Here is a 23598-nt window from a genome sequence, read left to right as displayed (position 1 = left end):
TTTGTTCCGAAACACATAATTGCCATCTTCTTGGCTTGCTAATCCATGCAGGAAATCAGACTTCTGGATATTCATTCTACTGCAACTTAAAATATAATCAATGTCATTTGCAATACTAATTTGATCCCCTTGCTGTTAAGAACAGGCTTTCAGACAGTACTGATATATCAAAGGTGGCAGAGCTTTATATCCGTTGGGGTTTAGCAAAGGGGGAAAGAAATCCAATCTTCTGGCAATCAAAATAGAAAACCTGAAGTCCCACATAGGGCTAACCTCAATGCTTTGTGCCAGGGACCTATATTTGATAGCTCCCTTTAATTCCAGCACAGGGATATAAAGGAATCTGGAGGACTGAAATCCTGGAAGTTTTTCAACATCTGTGTACTACCTGAGCAGGCATTATCATAGTGCTGCAAGGAACCTTGATCTCCTGAACCTCTCATTGATTTATTAAAGTTAAATCTGATTTCTTTGGACTGGGATCTGACAATCCTTTTTGAGGAAAAGTAATCAAGAAGGAGGAAGAGAGCAATGCTGTTGGCCAAGTATAGAACAATCCAAGCAACTTGTTGTAAACAGCTGGAATGCAATTCCTAAACTGAAGACTATGTATCTGTTACAATGCCATTCCTCAGAGGCTGGTAAACACTGATTGGCCTGCGCTGCATTCACTTCCCAGTGTGGTGTAGTGGTTAAGAGGGTAGACTCATAATTTGGTGAACCGGGTTCGTGTCTCCGCTCCTCCACATGCAGCTGCTGGGTGACCTTGGGCTAGTCACACTTCTCTGAAGTCTCTCAGCCCCACTCACCCCACAGAGTGTTTCTTGTGGGGGAGGAAGGGAAAGGAGAATGTTAGCCGCTTTGAGACTCCTTCGGGTAGTGATAAAGCGGGATATCAAATCCAAACTGTTCTTCTTCTTCTTGTACATGCCACCAGCAAAACATAGGCTGGATGTGGATGAGGCTGGATGGATCCAGTTAGACAAACAACATATTGCAATTGTGCAGGCAAGTTTCTAGATCAGATCTGGCGCCAGCATAGAAAGAAGAATAGAAAAGAAACTCAAATGATTTGGCAGCATGCAGTGATTTTCAGACTTCAGTGTCATCTTTGTGTTTCTCCAGCCATGCAGTGTGCACATAATTGGCTGTTTGCAAACAAAGGCACAAAAAGGAAACGTTCAATGTAAGCCACAATTAGCATTTGCCGTTGAGGCTTGTGAGCTCACTGGCTTGTATTTGTGCTGAACAACATGACACATGACCCCTTGGTGGAGGGCAGGGGAGAACAAGGACGAAGTCAAGTGGACATTGAGGGGCATTCCACAAAAATCAAAAGCAAAATAGAGGACTGGTACATGGGCTAAATAAATCTCAGTCATGAAATCAAGATGGAGATACTACTAGCTCCCCAACACTCACATGTCAAGCCAAATTAACTCTTCACTTCCGATTGAAATCTAATGAGCTGTCTAATAAATGGAATACTGAACAAAAAGGCTGAAACTGCTGTTATCAGAGAAGTGAACACTGGAAATCAGCTCACCCAGACAAGGATTGTGCCAGTTTAAGATTGGCAACCAAGATAGGATAGTTTGATTTAGAGTCCAGCTCTTGAAGGTTGAAATGTCTGCTGACCATGAAAATGGTTCTACATCATCACTAGTATTGCAACTCTAAGTACACTTTGTAAAAAGAAAGTCCCACTGAACTAAGTAGAAATTACTTCTATGTAGACATACTGAACAACAGGTTGAAAGACAATTACAGATTGTGCATAAGGCTTTGTGCCATTCCACTGCCTTCCTCCACCTGAAAATTCATTAGTTTCCCCTATTCTAAAGGGTCCAGGAAGGAAAATTCAATTTCAGATCTAATGCTTGCAAGCATCACTTGTCGTATTTCAGGTTATTTGAATGTGGAGCTTGCTCTGATTCAACGCCACTGCTATTTATTTATTTATTTAAGAAAATTGTATTTTATGAAGTCTACAATATTTTGCATCCATGGACTATTTGTCAACCCATCTTCTTCTTAAGCCATCATTACTAATACTGAGCATCTCTTACGTTCTGTTTTAGCAGGTTTCTCTGTGTCTACAATGGCCTTAGTACCCATTATCTCAGTGGGCAACTTACTGATGTACTCACAGAGGTTGCTAAATGGCAAGATGCTGTGCTGTATGTGATCCAGTGATGATGGAAACATAACACATCAAATGCTAAGGACAGCTGCTTTCTGGGATCATATCAGATTCCCAATTGCAGCCACAAAACAAACAGAATAACTGAGGTTATTTTCTCCAGCCTCAACCTTTCCCACCAAAACCAGGGCATCTGCATAGCTACAAAGCTTAGAAAAGTTCCCACTGGTGCCAACAGAAACTTCCCTTCTAAGTCTCATACTTATATGTGTGGAGGGTGATTGGGGGAAGGGAGTAGGCTGTGACTAAGGACAAGAGGGAGAGTTCTCCATTGCCTCTGCACTAGAGATCCTGAGTGCTCTCACAGCTGTAATTTAAGAGACAAAGAAGGCTGCACCTCACACATGAAATGTAATGTGTGGTTTGAACCTGACAGGCAAAGTTATCCAGGTTTGCAGCAGAAGTCTTTCCTAGTTCTCTTGCATTGGAGAGATTGAACTCAATGGTTTATGAATTCAATGCCTGTTTTCTCCCACTGTCCTTTAGGCTCTCCCCAAGAGCTTCTATCATTGTGTTATAAGTGCTACTCCCAAACAGAAATCAGGCAATTGCTACTATTTTCCCCCGTCCACTCAGTCTGCATTCTCAATATGAAGAATTAATTGTGTGTCAATGGTTCTAGTACTGAAAACTTTTCCGTTCCATCTTATTCCTGCTTGATCTTATGTAAAACATGTGAAGAAAGCCTGGTCCCTGAAAAATCACATATATAATTGAAGAAGGGCTTTATGAATTTACCACAACATTTAAATGTCTGCTTTTTGACAAAACATACTATAGCATCACAGCACTACAAGATCTTTACATGTTTATAAGTGTTATAACAAATACAAAGAGGCAAAGGGAAAAAGCTAGATTCTGCTATAAATTAAGAGAGGAATTGTTTCCATGAACATCTGGGATGAATGTAAGCAACCTCCTCACTGCTTAAACAAAGAGCTGGCACAAGGAGAAAGGAAGAGATCTGTTTCCATTTAGAACATTGTTCCTTCCTTGGAGTTGAGGTATTATATTAAATAATACAATTTTCTGTGTGTGGATGGGGATTGTAGTATAGAAGTTTTTTAAAAGAAATCTTTATACATTGGATTTTAGAGGTACATCAATCTAAGAGATGAATCCATTCCAGAGTATCTACTTTCTCCTAAACTATTAAGTCAGATGTTTGTGACATCTTCAAATCTTCCATCTTAGAACCCCAGGCCAAAAAACAGGGTAAATTGATCTCTAGAATCATGGCAGAATTGTGACTTCTCATTTCCAACTACTATAGAATTAAAATAATTTTGTGCTCTGATCCATATAAGACATAAAACAGAGAGATATAGTATGACTTCAGTGAAGAGGCTTCTGCCTGAAGTTTGGATCTCTTCTATCATTCCTCTCGCATGATCTGGCTATAGATCTGGTCTGCATGTTTTTGTTCCAGATCAGAAAGGCACTTCTCTTATCTTACTCATGAACAATATCACTAGGAAGCACACGTGAAATTAACACTTCTATGTTCCCAAGTTCTGATTGTCCCATGGGCAATCTTGGAACAAATAAATCACCATACATTGTGATCAACACACAAGGTAAAGTTGCTTACAAGTTTGCAGCCCAACCAGCACTGCATGGAAGCTGTTCCTATGAACTGGCACCTTCAGATAGGAGCTTTACACAGAAACTGATATGACTTTTACAAGCATGATATACTTTTTTAAAGCCATTATGACTGCTGCGGGGATAGCTCCCATGTTCATACATGTTCAGTGTCTCCATTAAACCCAGGCCTGCATGCTCCAAGGATCCATCAGTGTTAGGTTTGATTTGGCCACTTGAATAACATGAAGGCTGCAAGAGGTACAATTTTGGACACAATTCTCACTAATCTCATGTGCTAAGATGAATTAAATGTAAATGATCAAATACAAATACCATCAAAAAATTGAAAAAAGTTAAGGATTAAAAGCAAACACATTTAACAACATTTACTTACTTACTTACTTACTTACTTACTTATCACTGATAACAAACCAGGAAACTCACAAAAGATTGCATTTATGAACCAAACTGATTGCATTTATGAACCAAATTGCATTTAAACTGATTGCATTTATGAACCAAAAAGCAACAATGGCCATAGTGAAAGAATTAAAATGCTTAAAACGAGACAAGAGCAAAGCAAAACAAGGAAATAATTAGAATAATCCAACAGAGATGAAAATCAAAGCACAAACTGGCAGCGCAGTGTCAACTAAAAGCAAAGGAGGCATCTAAAGATTAAGAAGCTGAAAGAAACAGACCTCAGCAATGGAAGAAATTAGGAGATGAAACAGAAAGGGAAGAATCGAAAAGCAAACCAAATGTCTAGCACAAGAAGATGAGGAAAGAAGAAAGTCCAGTAACAAGCAATGAAATGAATGAGGGAGAGGCAGAGTGGAACAGGACGCAGGAGGGGAAAAATATAAAATACTATTTTTAATTAAGTTAAATTTAATTTGAGAAAATGAGTTAGATTAACTTGAACATTATATGCCAAAAAACCAGGGTGGAATGGAATACCCTTTCCTCAAGCATTTTAGAAGCCTTTCAAAATGAGCTTTATATGTAAGCAGATCACTAATCCAACTGTTTAACTATTATGTGAAACAGCAACTGTTCTCAGCCTATCTGAAAATCTGATACTTTCTGCCCTAGACACCTCTCAAACAAACTAGACTGAGACCACATGGAATGGCTTAATCCTATTGACTCAGGTGGGGTCATCTTATCAGTTAGCTCTTCTCACAGGTGAACAAAGCAAATTTTAGTGGAGGCCTTTGCCCCCAGATTCCCATCATTTATGTTGACTGAGCTTTATCAATTCTGTTTTCACCCATCCTCAAACAAACAAACAACCAACCAACATGTGTGTGAAGTCTTGCATTGCAGCTATATAAACTAGCAATTTGGTGTTTCCCTTATAGCAGTAAGGTTACTCTGGAGCTGACAGCATGCTTTGCAGATGATAACCTAGAATGATAGATGCTCATAGTTTATTGCGTGCTAGAAAAAAAGCTGTTGAAAAACATATGTACATAAGCATTTTGGGGCACTCACTGCAGTACACTCCACACCAAGTGGCTCTTAGCATGCTAGCCAAGATAAATATCTACTAGCCAAGACAAATATCTAACTGCTGCCCATGCCTCAACTCTTCCTCTCCACATCAAGTTGCTTATTTGTCACATTTATATCCTATATTTCCTCATAAAAGGTAAAGGTACCCCTGCCCGTATGGGCCAGTCGTGTCCGACTCTAGGGTTGCGCGCTCATCTCGCTCAAGAGGCTGGGAGCCAGCGCTGTCTGGAGACACTTCCGGGTCATGTGGCCAGCGTGACGAAGCTGCTCTGGCGAACCAGCACCAGTGCCGCACATGGAAACGCCGTTTACCTTCCCTCTAGAAAGCGGTCCCTATTTATCTACTTGCACTTAGGGGTGCTTTCGAACTGCTAGGTGGGCAGGAGCTGGGACCGAACGACGGGAGCTCACCCTGCCGCGGGGATTCGAACCGCTGACCTTGCGATCAGCAAGTCCTGGGCACTGAGGTTTTACCCAAAGCGCCACCCGCGTCCCTTATATTTCCTCATAGGGCATCATAAATAGGGTTAGTTTTTCCCCCCTACCCTTGATGGGGAAGATTAAGCAGCATATAAATTACTTGGTACCAGTAGTGGCTCAGATTTTCAAAACTAATGGGGGACAGATTTTCAAAACTAGTATTCTGACACCAGTATTGCTGCTGCTCACACAGGTCTAGGGTGGGTGTGGAAGGTGGCTATGAGATTTGGGGCTGCACAGCAACACCAGCAAAGGTGCTAGATTGGCTCTGCTAGCATGCCAGAGCAGCCACTACCTCATTCCTGCTCCATCCCCAACTAGGTTATGTTAGGAGGACAACCCTATGCCCAACTGCATTCAGGAAATAGTTTCATGCGTCTGCAGTGGACTGTGCTGTAACCAATTTGTTAATCTTAAAGGGGCCACAAGACTCTGCCATTTTTTACTCTGTCCGGCCACTTCTGAGCTTCGTTTAAATGGGAAATTGATTGCAGCTTCATAATTTCCATAGCCCTTGTTTTACATGGTATGACTGTATACGGATTATCTTCTTGTCCTGTGGAAGGTAGGGTTGTAATCATGCCACTGGTCCTGCCATCTTCCATATATTAGCCCACACCCATTCATATATTTCTCTGAATGTGTGCCCAGTCACTACTGCCCATTCAGAGTACCATTCAGTCAGGTTGTTTCTATGCATGTAGCCATGATGTGCATCTTCTAATGTGGAAGGCTGATGAAGTGGAAGGTGTGGAGTCTGTAATCACCACTGTGATTCCTCAAACATCCCCTCCCACTATCCAATATAAGCAACTCTACCACTGTTCCCCCATCCTCTCCTCTTTCTCCTGCCCCCCTGCTTGCTATAAAAAAAATGCTGTTGCTAATTTGATGGTGATGGTGGCAGTCTTTCTGTCTCCGACTCCTCTCTGCCTTACATGGAGGAATGACAGTCACTTTGAAGAGCCCTGCCAGGGTCACATGGGTGGCAGCAGTACCTGAATGGGTGAGCCAACTGGCAAGATCAGTGAGCCGGAGCTCAAGGCTGCTAATCTGCCACCCACTACATCTGACACCTAAGGCAAATTTGCCTGATGGAAGCGCCAGCCGTCACTTAAATGTTTGTATAGGATTTTTGTCTTTCTCTTTTGTATTTCCAATCAGTCAGTTCATTTTCACTGATTATGAAGATGAACAGTCAATAACATCAGTCTCTTGTCTCACTGAAATTTTATTGTTCCAGGAAGCAATGCCTTCTGGAGAACTATTTGACTGGATTTAGAGTCCAGTGATTTCCTTTACAAAGTGAGCATCACAAGTCAATAGATACAAAGACTTATTATCCCATAAACTGTGGTACGTTGCAAAGCCAGCTATGTATTCAAACAGCATGGCCATTTTACCATTTCCTCAGCATACTGTGGTCTTGTTATAAAGCAAAACCATACTGGATAGACATATACCCTTGAGCCAAACTGAAAGCAACTAGACATATGTTAAATTTCTCGAAGTTACACAGAGGTTCCTTTACAGTTTCAAGTGGCCATCAGTGTTTATGTTTACCCACTAATTGCTGGGGGAAAGTTGTCTGAATGAATTGCTATCTTAAGAAAACACTAGTTCTTTTAGCAGTCTTATAACAGTACTCAGCCGACATGGCAGATCTTGGCTGGAATTTAGAAAAAGAAAGAAAGAAAGACTCTACAGCTGTGCTTTAACAACTGTCTTATTTAGTAATTTTCAAAATGGGAAAGGCATTATCAGATGAAAGAATTACAATTCAGATTTTACAGGTGTAAACTGTAAGGTTTAGTACTTTTTACATTGGAACCACATGAGCTTTTGAATCTGTGACTGCCTAGTGGTGGACAAAACGGCGACAACTCCAGATGTCTTTATCAATGCAGATACACAAAAGCATCAATATATTTTATATGGTCAACATATCAGCATATAGAACCATCTATGTATCATTTGCTTAATTTTTAGTATGCAAATATCAATGTGGTCAGAGGTGATTTGTATAATTAACTGAGCCATGACTGTACAAAGAATCAGATAAATGCTCTTAATTTACATTTTTACAATCCTGAGAGGTAACATTTAACACCTAAGCTCCATGATTAGCAGGCGACTCGGGAGTCTTCAATTTTTCAGAAAAGGATGTACTATAGATGTATTTGTAGAATTGGGGAAATAGACTAGAATAGTGTTTATTGCATTAGCCCATCAACCATACCAGCAGACTTGGGGAAATAATAATAAAAAAAACCCTCTCTAGTCACTTTAAAATTTGTCCTGTACAATCCAGAAGTTGATGTTATTAGGACTAGTATGCCTAGCTTGACAAAGCAAGGTTATTTATTCTACTCTCATATAAGTAGATCCTACTGATAATTGTGAGAAATTGAAATATGACATGGATACAGTCATAACAATTCCACCTATTATGGCTGCTGAAAACAGCACAGCCAGAAATGCAGAAATTGCTCCCAGCTGCTAGGCTGTGTTATCTCTTCCTTCATAGTCTAGTTTCTCCATGCAGATACTGGAACATGCATGGCTGAGGATAGGCTGTGGCCACTCGTGTACAAGAGAAAGTGACCACGTGGTAGAGTTTCAGTGCTTAATAAAAAACAGACTCCCTTTTTCACAGACTCATGTGAAATCGCCTGAAAACTTTTCAACATTCCTTTTAAATTTATTATCCTACAGGAGCCTCTCGTGAACAAGCACCCTCTTGTGTAGCATCCATTCATTTCAGCAGGTTGGTGACATTGGTAGGAAGAAATCATTTGGCTGGTATACTCAGCAGTATATGAAGAGCAGAAGTTCCCAGGGCATTGTGCTCACCCTGCTGTCCACTTTGTAACTGAGAATCATCAGGCCAGGTGGAGCAACTGGAGCAAAATCATGAATTGCAGCCACTGCAGCATCTTTCAAAAGCAGGAATGGCGTATTTTAATGCCCACACCCAAATGACATGTGAATTGATCGGTTGAAAGAATTCTGCTCTTGGTGGCTGGCAAAATGTTCATGAGAAGCAAATTTTATTTCTGAGTATTATTCTAGATAAGTTGTTGTCACAATAATATCACGGTTCTGCTTAAGCCCAGAGGTGCTTATCAGTTAAAGCAGGTGGGGCTGACTGTTTTTCTGTATTCCTTCAGAATACAGAAGGGCCACATGTTGGTTGTGGGTGAGTTGTGCCACATGCCAGTTGTGGGCAAGGCCAAAGCCAGCAGTAGTGGGACGGACAGAGCCAAAAGTGGGCAGGGCCACCTCATTTTCTTTCTCTTTCTACTAACTTCTCTTTGTTTTTGACATCCCTCACTTCTCTTCTTCTATACCTAGCAGGCTGCCATGGAAAAACAGATCATTATTGCCAAAGATATTGTAGAAGGCTTATGAAAGTTGGCCCCGGGCTGCATAACATTAGGCCAAGGGTTGCCTACCCCAGACTTAAAGGGAGGGACTAGGGGATGCATTGTGCCCTAAACATATTGAGGTATGAAGTGCTTTTTTCTGGGGGAATGCAGGGGTATGCATACCCCTAAACATTTTGTGAATCTAAGTTTGGCCTCATTGAAGGGCAGTAGTTCAATATGAGTAGGAAAATGAGAGTACCGCTAAACTTTTTTTTTTTTTTAAGGAAAAAAAGCACTGAAGGTATGTTTTCAAGTATTCAATTCCAGGCACTCAGGAAATCAATGGAACTACTCCAGTGTAAGCACTTAGCAGAATGAGTACAATGGCTTGGCAGTCATTTCAATAAATTTAGGCTGAACAGAAAGGGATAAGATTCAGTATTCATTAAGTTCAGAAATTTCCCTGCATGCTGTCCAACATCTTGTCTAACATGCAAAATGCAAAATCTAAGCTTAAAGACCTGTAAACAATTTCAAGTTGCTTGTTGCCAATGCACATTGTCTCTGCTTGCCCTGAAGGATCAGAAGGCTTATTTACATGACTTGGCTCACGCCTAAGTAAATATCAAAGCTAAAGCACTAACCAACACTTATGAAGCATTTTTCTTTTTTTAGTTAACATTACTTGATGGTGGGTTAACTGCAGTTATTGAGAGGTTTGATTCAATCTAGTCAAGACAATTAGGAGACAATAACTGTTTATTTCTCTAGTCCTTTCTCCAATAAAAGGATGAATTCCACAAAAGGCTTTAATGTACAACATAAGTCTCTAATTTGGTGTAATACAGTTTCCCTTTTTAAAAACTGCTGAATGCCCAATGCTATAATTAAAATTAAAGCCATATTCAACTGCTAGAGGGTCAGTTTAAAAAAAAAAAAAATCAAACCTACCATTTTTACTCTGAAAAGCCTGAAAACAGACATCTTTCAGGCTGACAAAAGGCACTCTGTCTGCTAGCCCTGAAATGTGCTTTAGAAATAGCAGAGTGTTATACAGGAGTTGTTCAATTTTCTCCCACACACATTCCAATGGATCCCCCCCCATCTTATTATGTCATATATTGTGAATTTAAATGTAGTTCATTAAGAGAGAAAGAAAGTGAGGGGAGTCCAAAAATTACCCCTATTTCTTAATGTAAGTTTGACATGTCATCCCATAATTTTGCCATTGAATGTAGTTTTTTCAATGAAATACTGTTAGGATTTGCATTCTTTGGACAGCAAGAAGCCAAAAGATTTGCCTAAGCCTTATTTAGCTAAGCCATCTTGTCCCTCCTACTGTTCAATGTGCACATTCAGCCTCTTAGCAAAATACTGATAGGTTTATTTATTTACGTATTTCTATGCCACCATATCATAAAATATCATGGCAGTGTGCAGCTATAAAACATAAAACACAATTTAAAACAATAAAAATATATAATTAAAGTGCCCAGTTAATCAATGTTAACATCTGTGTATGCCTTGTTAGCATAAAAAGGCCTTCAAGAGACGTGTGAAAGTCAAAAGGATGCCTGCCAACTCTCTGCTGGAAGAGTGTTCCACAGTATGGGACTGGTGGTACTAAATGCCCAACTTCTAGTGGAGACCAGTTCAGCCTCTGTAACATGGGGAATAAATTGTATAGTATCTTCATTGTATAGACTCATCTCTTACCCCAGCCTCCCTCATCTTAACTAACCCAAGACCGGCCAGCTCTGTACTTGACTAGCATCCATATAACCCTCAGTTGTAAACAATTGTGTGTGTGCTTCAGTGTTTGTTTGTTTGTTTGTTTGTTTGTTGTTTGTTTGTTTGATGATTCACTGTCTTTCAGATTCTTTGAAAGAGAATCTCAAGTCTCTTCACCAGATGCCAGAACAGTATGTTCAACAATGAATGGCTGCCCCACATCTCCTCCCGTCTCCTTGGAAATGATTAGTAGCTCTGACGTCATTTCCTGCCCTGCAAACATCTTCCAGTTGGGTCATGTTCAGTGCTTTTTTCAGGGGGTACTCAAGGATAAGCAGTACCGGCACCCTTTTTTTGTTGTTAACACTACTCTGAGCGTAACGTCATTGACTACCACCCATGGAGTGTAGCAAGGCAGAGGCACTGGCAAATCTGGGCTGAGGATACTCATGCCCCGAGTCTTTGGCATAAGGTTCCTGGCCAGGTGCTTCATGCAGCCAGTTGTCAGTTGTGCAGCAGCTGCAAGGTGGGCAGGCTGTATCCTGAAGGGTTATGGAGTCAGGTACAAGTGAGCATCAGCACTGCTGATCAGATGTTTGGTGGCTGCAAATGGGGAGCCAGTTGTGTGGACACACCTCAAGCATCTGAACAGTGGTCAAGAATTATTTGCTTTCTTTCCTAGCAGCCTTATCGGAGGGACGGTGAGAGAGGCCAGCTGTGATGGCAGCTCCCCCCACCAGACACTGCCAACACAGCTGGCCTCTCTCCTCCCACCAACCCTCATCCCACCCCAGTAAAGCTGCATCTCCTCACTGTTCATGTGCTTAGCCTGATGCCAGCTTCCAGCACATTCGCACGTGAGCTAGTCTGTTGTTTGGTCCCATTGGTGATGGAGAGACCCCATTACACTCCTACAGATCAATGTGACTTTTCAAGTTCTAGGAAAACTCATAAACAAACACAAGTGTTGTTGTTTTTATCTCTCACTATCATTTTAAATGGGTGCAGAGTAATGGAAAGAAGCAAAATTGCATGTTGCTCTAGATCCAACAAATCATGCAAGAAGAATTACCAACGAAAGAAGAATGGAGGATGAAATTGATGGACTATGTAGAACTAGATAAATTAAGAGGAAGGATTCGAAACCTGCGGGACCAGAGATTCTTAGAAGACTGGAGTAAATATACAAACTATTGGAAAAGTAATTGTAATGAACAGATTACACTAGTAGGATTGCAAGAAGTTTTGTAAGGATGATTATTTGAAATATTGCAAGAAAGACTATGAGGAGAATTATTAGTTAATGATAATTAAGAGTAATGGAGAAATTAAGAAATGCAGAATAAGTGATAAAGAACGGAAAATCATCATGGGTGTTGACGGAAGTCTAAAAATATTGTATAAGATAAGAAGTTATGTTATATGATTGTTGGAAATGATATGTTTAAAAAAACTAATACAAATAAATGTATGTATGTATGTATATGTGTGTGTGTGTGTATATATATATATATATATATATATATATATATATATACACATATACATATATCCAACAAATCATTCCATTTAAAACTTCGTCATGTAGCAATCAGCCAATCCTTTTATCAGTCTTTGAAGTGTTAGCCTTAGACCTGGAGGCCCACAGTCCCTGGCACATCAGAGCTGCAGAGAACAAGCAAACTTTCCATCTTACCTGGCAAAAAAGGAAGCTGCCACTGAGGTGCCTGTTGACGTGTCACTGGCAACACAGGTGCTTTGGGAAGCAGGTAAGCTGTACAAGGAGGGTTTATCGGCATTGTAGCGGTTCAGCGCAGCTTCAGTCAATCCCTCTCGGCCAGTCTCAGTCATCAACTGGGAAATCTGAAGGAGGAAAAAAGGTACAGGCTCATTGGGTGCTATTTCACCTGACCACTACATCTTTTGGAAGGCATGGAGAAGAGTATCGCATTCAGCACACTTCTGTGACCTTTTAAATGCATTTATTGGCTCTGCAATCCAGTTCTGTGGCACTTTGGCTACGACTTTACCTCATTTCCATTAAAAGTAATGAGATAAAATAACCCCCTGACATTGTAAGTTTCCTTTATGGCTCTGGAGTTCCTTCTGTTTGGAGGAGAAAGTGTAAACCATTATCCTTGCTTCATTTGAGCACAGTGGGGAACTCAGAGGCATTAGTCAAAGCCTACTTATTAAAGGAAATCTGCACAAACATTCGCCAGTGTGGCAACGTAGCCGTGCATAATGCAAGTCAAAATAGGTTCTTGAGAACCAGACATACCAGGCATCTCCATGTATTCCAAACATTTAGGAGATGTGACTCTGACTCAAGCAAGATGTTAATGTGTATTTTTCATATTACTGCCTGCAATTTCTTATGGGATAAAAAAAAAATCAAAAGTAATTGAATCTAAAAAACCCCCATACAGTCCTGTAAAATGCTAGTTAACATAAATCTTTCTCATACATGTCAAATGGCATTGTCAGCATCTGTCCCATTTGCACCTCTTTCTCCCCAGCACCGCCCCCAATTTCCCCCCTCAAAACCAAAATTGCCTGCAATTTATATTTATGCCGTGTAAAAAGTGACTGGCTCTTCATACCAGAATGCAAGGTTAAAAAAATAAAAAGCACTTCCCGTACTTGGCCAGGTCTATGGTAGCATTTATTTCCTGGTTGATTTGTTATGCAGTTGTGCACCAGATGCTTAATAGACAATATATTTTCTTACAAGGCCAGGTGTTACCCATTTGATGAACCTCATGTGCCTGTTTAGTAAAAGGTTTGGCATCCTCTCACTGATTCAGGCAGTCTGACATCCTGAATATCTTAAACCTGACAGGTGACCAGAGCCCTGGCAAAGCAGGCTAGTATATAAGAAGTATATTCTCATCTATATGCCAAAATACTTTCTATTTACTTATCAGGTCCCCTTTTTTTGGTAGGGGGAGGCACTCTTATTATCAGCACCCTCCTTTTATGGCTAATACTATGACCTACCTATACCTTGATCCTACACTTACTTACTTACTTACTTACTTACTTATTATTTATTGAAGTGATATACCACCCATCATCCAATGATCACAAGGTGGTTTACAGTACAGGTAGCCCCCCATTTAGGTGCATTCAATATGTGTACAACCACGTATACAGTGGTACCACTGGATGCGAACGGGATCCGTTCCGGAGCCCCATTTGCATCCTGAAGCGAACACAACCCGTGTCCGCGGGTTGCAATTCACTGCTTCCACACATGCGTCATTTTGAGCATCTGCGCATGCGCGAGCGGCGAAACCCAGAAGTAACACGCTCCGTTACTTCCGGGTCGCCGCGGAGCACAACCCAAAAAGGCTTAACCTGAAGCGATTTCAACCTGAGCTTTGACTGTACATGCATTGCACTGTATACCTGGAAGTGACCTGGAAATGTCATAAAGAGGTCACTGAAATGTCACTAAAAGGGCAGAATGGGAGTGGAGAAGGGGTGTTTCAGGCTTTTTAAATGGGTTTCCATTATAAGTGATTTCACCAATGCATACAGTGCCTCGGAATGTAACCCCCCCATATACGGGGGGGGGGAGGTGGGCTGCCTGTATATATTTACATAGAAAACAGTTGCCTTGCTTTCCATGGACTGCATTTCAAAGCAAATATGCTTTGAACCTCAAACCAACTGTACACTGAACACTCCTTTCTGTCCTGATACCCAGTACTTTTGTGTTGTTGTTGTTTTAGACCAGTGGTGTAGTGGTGCAGGCTCATGGGGTTCAAAGACCTATTACTATTGCTGCAGCAATCAGTCCACAGTGGGAACTACTAAACAGAATGAAAAAATATTTCCTCCTCTGAGGAAGGGAAAGAGGTTACTAGGACTGACTGGCCATGGTACTTATCCTGCATTCTTCCTCTCATCTAATTCAGCTGAGGTCACCGTTAAAAAATGAATCTGTTCACACAAAAGATCAAGAACTGACATATCTTCCCATTGAACAATGGAACAGATAAGTCAAGCTGCAAACAAGCTGACTTATCACTATTGCAAGCTGAAGTGCCGCATGACATACCCTCAACAGCAATTCCCACAGATGAGCTAAGCAATATTACGCAGCTCTTATTGGGATTCCACAAAAAAGGATTAAAATTAGGAACTATTTAGCCACAAGTGTGGACTTTGCTATTTGGCCTTGTGCAGCACACAGAAACAAGCTTTATCCACAGTGAGACAAATGCATGTCAGGTTGACTTAAGTGACATTTATGGATGCCACAGGAAATAAGGGTTGTGTGTGTGTGCATGCTTAATATTAGTAAATAGAGAACCAGGCACTGGACTGCAAATTTCCCCCAGAAGGAATAGTCCATAATTTCTGCAAATTACCGTATTTTTCGCTCTATAGGACGCACTTGGGGAAATGTGTGTGCATCCTATGTAGCGAATGCAGGCTCCTTGGCTTCAGCGATAGCAAAGCAAAGCCTCTGAAGCGCAAAGGGAGTGCTCCCTCCACGCTCCGGAGGCTTCGCACTGCTTTCACTGAAGCCTGGAGAGCGAGAGAGGTCGGTGCGCACCGACCCCTCTCGCTCTCCAGGTTTCAGGGATAGTCACCTGAAGCCTTCAGAGTGCAGTGCGAGTTCCCGCTGCGCTCCGCAGGCTTCAGGTTCCTTTCGCTGAAGCCAGGAGAGCAAGACTCTCCTGGCTTCAGCAGAGAGGGAGAGCTGCGCAGCACCCCTTCAGCCAAGAGGGAGGAGAAATGGAAGGGGCTCTGTTTCTTCTGCTGCTTCGCTGAAGGGGCGCTGAGCAGAGGGGGGAGAATTTTTTTTTCTTGTTCTCCCCCTCTAAAACAAGGTGTGTCCTATGGTCCAGTGCGTCCTATAGAGCAAAAAATACGGTAGCTTGAAAACATTATACTGCATTATGCTTCAGTGCCTTCAGTCAGTCTAAACCAAGAGAAAAGTGTACCCATATTCTCCTCTCCTCTCACTCTGTGGAAAATAGAACAGCAAAATACACACGCACAGACTTTTCATAAAAGAGTTGCTCAGTCTTCTGATATTGTTCTGAAAGCATGCTGCAGTTCAAAAAGGAAATCAGACAAATAGTTTCTCTATTCCCTCACCCGTGTGTTCCGCCAGCAAGCTCATTCTTTGTGTGCAAAGATTTAGAATAGGTTAATGGGATAAGTTTTGAGTGGGGCCTTTGTTAATGTATTGGCAGCACATCACTGCCTAGATCAGCAACAATAGACAAAACATAACAGAATGCAATTCTTTCATGCTGTATAATAATAATAACAAACACTTCTAAGTGCATGTGGACAACACATATGTTCTTCCCAAATTCACATTCCTTGTTCTGCCTTGTGTGAAGTATAAAAACCACACGCCCTTTCTCCACCTATTCCCTTCCAGCTTGACAATAGCAGTCATTGAACATTGGTTTCTTTTAAGATCCTGTGGGATAACTGGGTACAGTGAATTTTTTTGAAACAGGCAGACACTGCTAAACAGATCTACCAAAAATAAATAAATAGTCGCTGGGGTTTTTATAATATAATTTGATGACAGGTATCATTAGTAAGCAGCAATGTATTAACAACAGGCCACAACCACGGTGGCAAAATAAGTAATATGTGAAACAAGAAATCTCAGTGCTTTCTTGAGAATAACTTTGCATTATTTGTTCCCAGCATTTGGCTCAACTTGACCTCTGTCATATCCTACCTCTCCTGACATAAAATAGGTGCCTCTGTCCCTCATCTAAAGCAGTTTGACCTTGCAGTAACAGAGGCCTAGAACAGTCACCATCACAGCACCCCCCAGTGGCTACATTTAGGTACTTGGTACTTTGGAAAGCTTTCTTGGGATATACGGCGCTGTCATGTTTTTGAGATTTTTCTCTAAAACAGTGAGGTCTAGAAACTTTATTTAAAATAATTAAAGCTGCTATTTATGGGGTTATAGCTAACAACTTGAACATAATCTTTTCCCCATTGAGGGCAATTGATTGTTCCATTATTCTATTTATATTCCACCTTTCCTCCAAGGTGTTCAGGATAGCAAACATAGTTCTATCCCTCCCCACTTTATCTTCATAACAAGGTTAAAGTGAGAGGTGGTAACCAGTCTAAGGTCACTCAGTGAGCTTCATGGCTGAGTAGGGATTTGAATCCTGGTCTTCCAAGTTTCAGTTCAACAGTGTAAACACTATACCATACTGGCTCTCTAAGTAATGGTATAGTGCTTTTTCTTTGTGCTCAGAGCACTTATTATGCAGTAATCCTTACAATCATCCTATAAGGTAGGCCAGCATTATCAGCATACTACTGGTGGAGACTGATAGTAGTTTGCCTAAGATAAGCGAGATAGTTCATGGCTTAGCTAAATTTGAAATGGATCTTTAAGCTTATTATTATTATTTATGTTTTTATCGTGGCCAGTCTGACAATGGATCCCAGGGCAGCCCAAAATATATATAAATAAACAATAAAAATAAAACAAAACATATTTTAAACATTTAAAAACAATTTGAACCCATCTAAAACTATTTCAAAACCCATATTGTCAGCTGTCTTTCAACACGTATGAGTTAATGCAACATTCAGAAGCACAATTACCTTCTTTGTTAATTTTTAAAATATAATTTAAAGTAATTATTTTGTGGCTGTTCCAGCTAGAAATGCTGGTCCCCCGTCTTATAACTTTAAGATGGTGGTGAAGGATACATTAGCCATCCTGGATTGCAACAATTTCCCATGTGCTTCCATCTCTAAAAACAAGTTAGCTAATTTTGCAAAAAGAAAACAAAATACCAAAAAGCCTGTTATGACAAATTGTTTTTGGTTTTTTTAATCCTAGTATTATGATCACATTTAATTGCTGAGCACTGCAGTACATTCCTACTACAGTGGTACCTCGGGTTACAGACGCTTCAGGTTACAGACGCTTCAGGTTACAGACTCCGCTAACCCAGAAATAGTACCTAGGGTTAAGAACTTTGCTTCAGGATGAGAACAGAAATCGTGCAGCTGCAGCAGGAGGCCCCATTAGCTAAAGTGGCATCTCAGGTTAAGAACTGTTTCAGGTTAAGAACGGACCTCCGGAACAAATTAAGTTCTTAACCCGAGGTACCACTGTATTTCATAATGGATGAAAAGTTCATTTCCATGGATTAAAAACATTTGGGATGTAATGGTCAGTCTGATCAGTTTCAGCAGCTCATCAATGAATAGAAGTGATAAGGAAATTGTTCTAAAATTGTGTATAACTCAACAGGAGCCTGTACTGAAAATTCTCAGATGCAACTGATAGTGTATTCAGAAACAGATCCCTTCCTAGCCACTAAAAGATATTAATTGTTTTCCAAGAAAGTGGTAATAGAAAACTCTCACACAAATGAACATCTAACTTTATTGACCAAGCCCTACTATCTTCCAGAATAAACTAGTAGTAATATTCATCAAATATTAAAATCTAGGGGGAAATATCTTAATGTGTTTTTTTAAACACACACACATTTCCAATGGAAGACATACAGTACTGAAATGCATCTCAACAGTGAGGCTATGCTGTCAGCAGCTAAACCCAAGGCTAATGCTGGTATAATGTACTTGCAATTAATGCAATGCACACACCGTAGCAAAGAAAAGAGCAAAGAAGTAGCAATAGAGACAAGAGATAATGTGGCAATGCCAGCAGCTACTCGCATGGTATCCCTGGCAACTCTACTACCACACACCAATTGCAATGTTTTGCACCAATGATGTCTAGCCACAAACTGGGAAGCACCAACGGCAGAAACAGCATCAGAACATCACTCCACGCAGTGCTCTGGTGGAGGGAGCAACTTTGTAGCCTGAGGGCCTCATTCTCCCATGGGCAACCTTCTGGGGTGGGTGTCACATACAAGTGGTGGATGTGGTAGAGAAATGTGTGGCTAAGAACATGGTACTGTCCAAAGAAGACAAGCAAGAAGTATGTTCACACTTCAAGGATGCATTCTGTTGATGTAAAATCAGTGGAGGGGAGCCTGTGAGGGGTGTGGCCTAGTAAACCTGGCCTGGACAGAGTCCTAGAGGTCAGATGGAGAGGGCTGGAAGATCTTGATTGGCACCTGTGCCTGAGGTTCTCCACCCTAAAGTACACATACAAACTTTTCACACACACACACAAAACACTAGTGGGCTCTCAGGCAGAAACCACAACAATGCTACTGACAGAGGCATCCCATGGCCCAGCAGTCAAGAGATACGCATGGAGACAAAAGTGGTTTCCCAGAAGAAGTGTTTTTGAGTCCTGCTGGGATGTCAATGACCACATAGCTAATGATAGTGAATGCAATGCACATATATTGGCGTCAAACAGAGGGGAACAAGCCAACTTTTTGCAAGGGAAAGGGAAGGTGTCCACATGGATAAGGAAGAATGAAAGATGCAATGGGATACAGGAGATGCTGGTTTGAGTCCCACCAGAGGAGATGTGAATGTGGTCTCTACGAGCAAATGCATACCTTTGATGGTGGTGGGGAATCCTTACAGGAACAAGAATTTTGAATAGAAAGGGTAGGGATGGGAAGAACAAACACACAGCCATAAGACCAGATAGAAAAAAGATCCACAAAGGGGCTTTTGTGTCTCTTAGAGCCATGCCCCCTTTTACACCCTCTTTTTCCTTCCCTTTCTCCTCACAGACCCAGCCATATGGAAGAGGACTAAAGAGGATTCACACGGAGCCACAGGTCAGTACAAATTTAGGAAATGAGAGATCTTAGGTTTGATCCCTGGCATAGAAAATTGTTGGGGAAGGCGCACACCCACACACCTGACAGTATAGTCAATCCGTGTGACTGCAACATGAAATCAGTAACCTCACTCAGAACTGAATGCAATGAGCTGTAGGCCTGAGTGACTCTGTCCATGTGATGGGAAGCAAAGGAGAGAAGAACTTTGTTGCAAAATTTAAAGCGAACCAACCTAATCCGTTGGTCTCAGATTTACATGCAAATTGGAATGGAGCTATCATTCTGATTATACCCTTCTTTGAATTTTGTGGTGTAGTTTCGGTTTTTAAAAATGCACACTTTGGGGAGAAATGGGCTAAGCAGGTTGAATTCAAATGTTATGTTGCCCACCTAGTGACTAAAACTATCACCTCACACCTGTGTATTTGACATAAAGCCACCTCAGGAAATCATTTCAGATTATTGCCTTTCATCAGCTCAAGCAGATGCCCTCAAATGAGAGCCAAGTTGAACTATCCTAGGAAAGTTACAGATAGGTAGCCGTGTTGGTCTGCCATAGTCAAAATAAAAAAAATCCTTCCAGTAGCACCTTTAAGACCAACTAAGTTAGTTCTTGGTATGAGCTTTCCTAGGAAATTACTTGTTTCTCCTCACTCTGTGTTTTGACATGAAGCTACTATTTTCAATATGAGAATTAAACCTCACTTTTCATGGAAGTTTTGGACTAAACCAATGTTTTTGCAAAACTGAGTTGTAAGATCAGTTATTAAACCCATATTTTTGTTAACGTTTTTGCTGTTTTGTAACTGTTTTTAGCTCTTATATGTTGTACATCATCTTATCCCATGTGGAAGGCAATTAAAAAACAATAGCAGCAACATGTGTGAGCTCCCATTATTCTCCATTCAATCCAGAGATTGCATACCTCTGAATGGAAATATGCAAGTCCTAGCTTCATACAAACACATGAAGTGCCAGTGGAGGTGCCCCCCCTCCTACTTTCCCTTCCAGAAGGCTGTGTAATGTCACAGGAGATGCTAAAGCCTGAAAACAATATAGTTTTCTCTTGGAAATTATATCACGCCTAGGTCTGGCTAGTACATCTTGCAAAATCCATGTGCACCACTTAGAATAAAGATGAGCAAATAAATGATAATAGTTTATTTTGAACCTCCCATTCTTCAAAATAATTCAGTAAGAAAAACCTTTTCTCTCCACTTACTTTGCACCCCACTCCAGAAATAACTAAATCTTTAATGCACACAGGTTTCTTCTAATGGTTAGCTACCTCACAGAAGACAAGCAGAATTTGATCAGTGTAAGCGGGTGGATTAAACACTCGTGATTTATTCGTTCCCACCATCTTCAGACTGTTACTCACATGGCCATAAAAGTATTTCAACTTCTCCTGTAGCTAGGGATGGAGGAGAAATTCAATTCAGTACACATTTAAAGCAGAACCTATCAAATCTGCTTTTTCAGAAACAATATGCAAACGAAAACACAGCTATCATTTGAAATACACACGTATCTGAATTTTGCAATGCAGTTCTCCAAACAATGTTTACACAAATGAATATATTAGGGGGGAGTGTGCACAAAAACAAATATACATTGGCAAAAATAGCATACAAAAATGCATTTGTTAGGGAAAGCAGAATTTGCAATTTGCAGAATTTGGCATTTGCAAAAAAATGCTATATTAGTCAAAACTGCATTTAAAATATTCACTGAAATTTTCATGCTGCAATTGGCTGCAAAATGTGGAGAACGTAATTTAAGATTGGGAAAATGAGAAACTGAGGGAACCAGAATTGACATGATCATTCCATCCTTACCTGTCACACAAGTTTTTTCCATTTGCAATTGGTTTTGTGAGTTGTACAACCCACAGAGAAACAACCCAGACTAATGGCCCAGGTTATTAATGTGAAGGTGCAAGCGGTCCTAGAGGGGAGCAGGAATGCAGGGGACACAAAGCTGTGGTACTTCTTCTCACATATGTGTACATTTTATTAAATTGGAGAACTGCATCCCTGTGATGGCCTGGGATTCCGATTCGGAGGATGAAACAGAGGAATCCCAGCCTGCACAGGAGTCCCCGCCTCCAGGGCCGGCTGAACTGGGGCAAGGCCTAGATGCTGAAGAGCCTGCACCTGTGGCAGTGCATCAGGAGCTGGCCCCAGGTGAAGCCCTTCTGGCCCCAGAGGGGCTTGACGACTCAGTGGCCACAGGTGAGCCTCCTCCAGGGCCCAGTAACCCTTCGGCCTCTCCTGATCTGCAGAGGCTTAGGGCAGAGAGGCGAAGGGAACTGGTTGCCCCCAGGAGGAGTGCTCGCCTTAAGGCCAGAGGAGGCGGGGCTCCTGGGGACCGGGACCGCCCCTGGCCTTAGAAGAGGATAAAAGCCCAGTCAGCCCGGCCCCAGGTTGCGGGAGCAACGTCGTTGTTGGCTTCGGACCTTCCTGTGTTCCTGATCCCTGCTTGGCCTCCTGTTCCTGACTATCCGGTACTCCTGTTCCCTGCTCGGCTTCCTGTTCCTGACTATCCGGTACTCCTGTTCCCTGCTCGGCCTCCTGTTCCCGACCATCCGGTGTTCCTGTTCCCTGCACAGCCTCCTGTTCCAGCGTTCCTGTTCCCCGCCCGGCTCTCTGCCTCGGACCTTGCCCCTCTTCGTGTGGACTCTGCTACACCCAAGGTACCTTACCCCCGGGACCAGCACAGTTTGCTCCCGCCACACCCGCACTTCCCCTTCGTAGGGGTGCGTTCGGGAAGAGCCAGAGGCCATGGCTGAACAGGCGGCTGCACTGGTGGCTTTGGCCCAGGAGAACCAGGCCTTGACTCACACCGTGCAGCAGCTCAGCGACGCGGTTGTGGCACTTCAGCAACGCTTGGAAGCCCTACCGGCTCCTGGGGCCGACGCCCCGGCTCCTGGCAAGTACCCAGTGGCTTTGCCTGAGAAATTTGATGGAGCCCCGGCCAGCTTTCCCATGTTCCTGGCCCAGGCCAAGCTGTATATTCAGGGGCGAGCCCGGAACTTTCCTGACGACCGCACCAAGGTGCACTTTTTGATTAGTTTGTTAAAGGACCAGGCGGCCAAGTGGGCGTTGCCGCTACTCAGGCAAGACTCCCCCTTGCTGGCAGACTATACGGGGTTTTGCAATCGTTTGGAGGCCGCGTTCGGCAACCCCCAGAAAGAGAGTCAAGCCAACCGGGCGATTCGGCGTTTGAAACAGGGCAAGTCCACGGTGGCCACATATACCACGGAGTTTCGGCTGTTGGCACAGGACTTGACCTGGAATGACTCGGCACTGCGGGACCAGTATCTCGAAGGGCTTTCGGACGAGGTACTGGACCAGTTGGCCACAATGGAACGCCCCACCACGCTGGACACTCTCATTCAACGGAGTCTACAAATAGACGACCGGTTGGAGGATCGTCGTCAGGCCCGGGGTCGCCGACACTTCCAGTTCACGGCACCAGCTTTTTCCGGCAGCCCCACGGTCACAACTGATTTAACGGAGGAGCCTATGCAGCTCGGGGCAGTGCGGCCACGCCTTTCCCCCGCAGAGAAGGCGCGGCGTCGGGAGGGAAATCTCTGTCTTTACTGTGGCGGAAGTGGACACTTCGCTCTGTCCTGCCCTGAGAAACGCCAGCTGCAGGGAAACCGCCAACCCCAGTAGCTGATGGCCCTAGCTACCGGGGGTCCCAAACCGTACAGAATGGGCCCGCACCAATGGACTTGCAACATCTTATGGTTTCGGTACGTTTATACCCTCCAGGTGGGCCCTGGATCCTCACCCATGCTTTGGTAGATTCAGGGGCAACCCGCTCCTATATGGACGCTGCTTTTGCCGCCCATCATCAGGTGCCACTTCGGAACAAGCCAGTACCGGTCCAGGTGGAAGCGATTGACGGACGACTTCTGCGTTCAGGTGCCGTTACTCAGGAGACCCAGCCCCTGGTCCTGTGTCTCCAG

The 23598-nt window shown here is 42.5% G+C and overlaps 1 protein-coding gene across 4 annotated transcripts in view; it reads right to left on the bottom strand.

Moving 5' to 3' along the window:
- The window catches only part of KIF26B (kinesin family member 26B), a 280373-nt gene that overhangs the window by 142146 nt on the left and 114629 nt on the right, over positions 1 to 23598 (bottom strand). For all 4 annotated transcript variants that reach the window (XM_080997595.1, XM_080997596.1, XM_080997598.1 and 1 more), the window contains one exon: positions 12584 to 12750. In XM_080997595.1, the coding sequence (XP_080853721.1) occupies positions 12584 to 12750 (167 nt within the window). The remainder of the gene's footprint in view (positions 1 to 12583; positions 12751 to 23598) is intronic.

This window comes from Podarcis pityusensis (genome assembly GCF_964106645.2).
Source record: "Podarcis pityusensis genome assembly, chromosome: 3".
NCBI classification, from domain to species: Eukaryota; Metazoa; Chordata; class Lepidosauria; order Squamata; family Lacertidae; genus Podarcis; species Podarcis pityusensis.
Note: the sequence above shows the minus strand (reverse complement) of the source record. Positions and strands in the feature narration are given on the sequence as shown.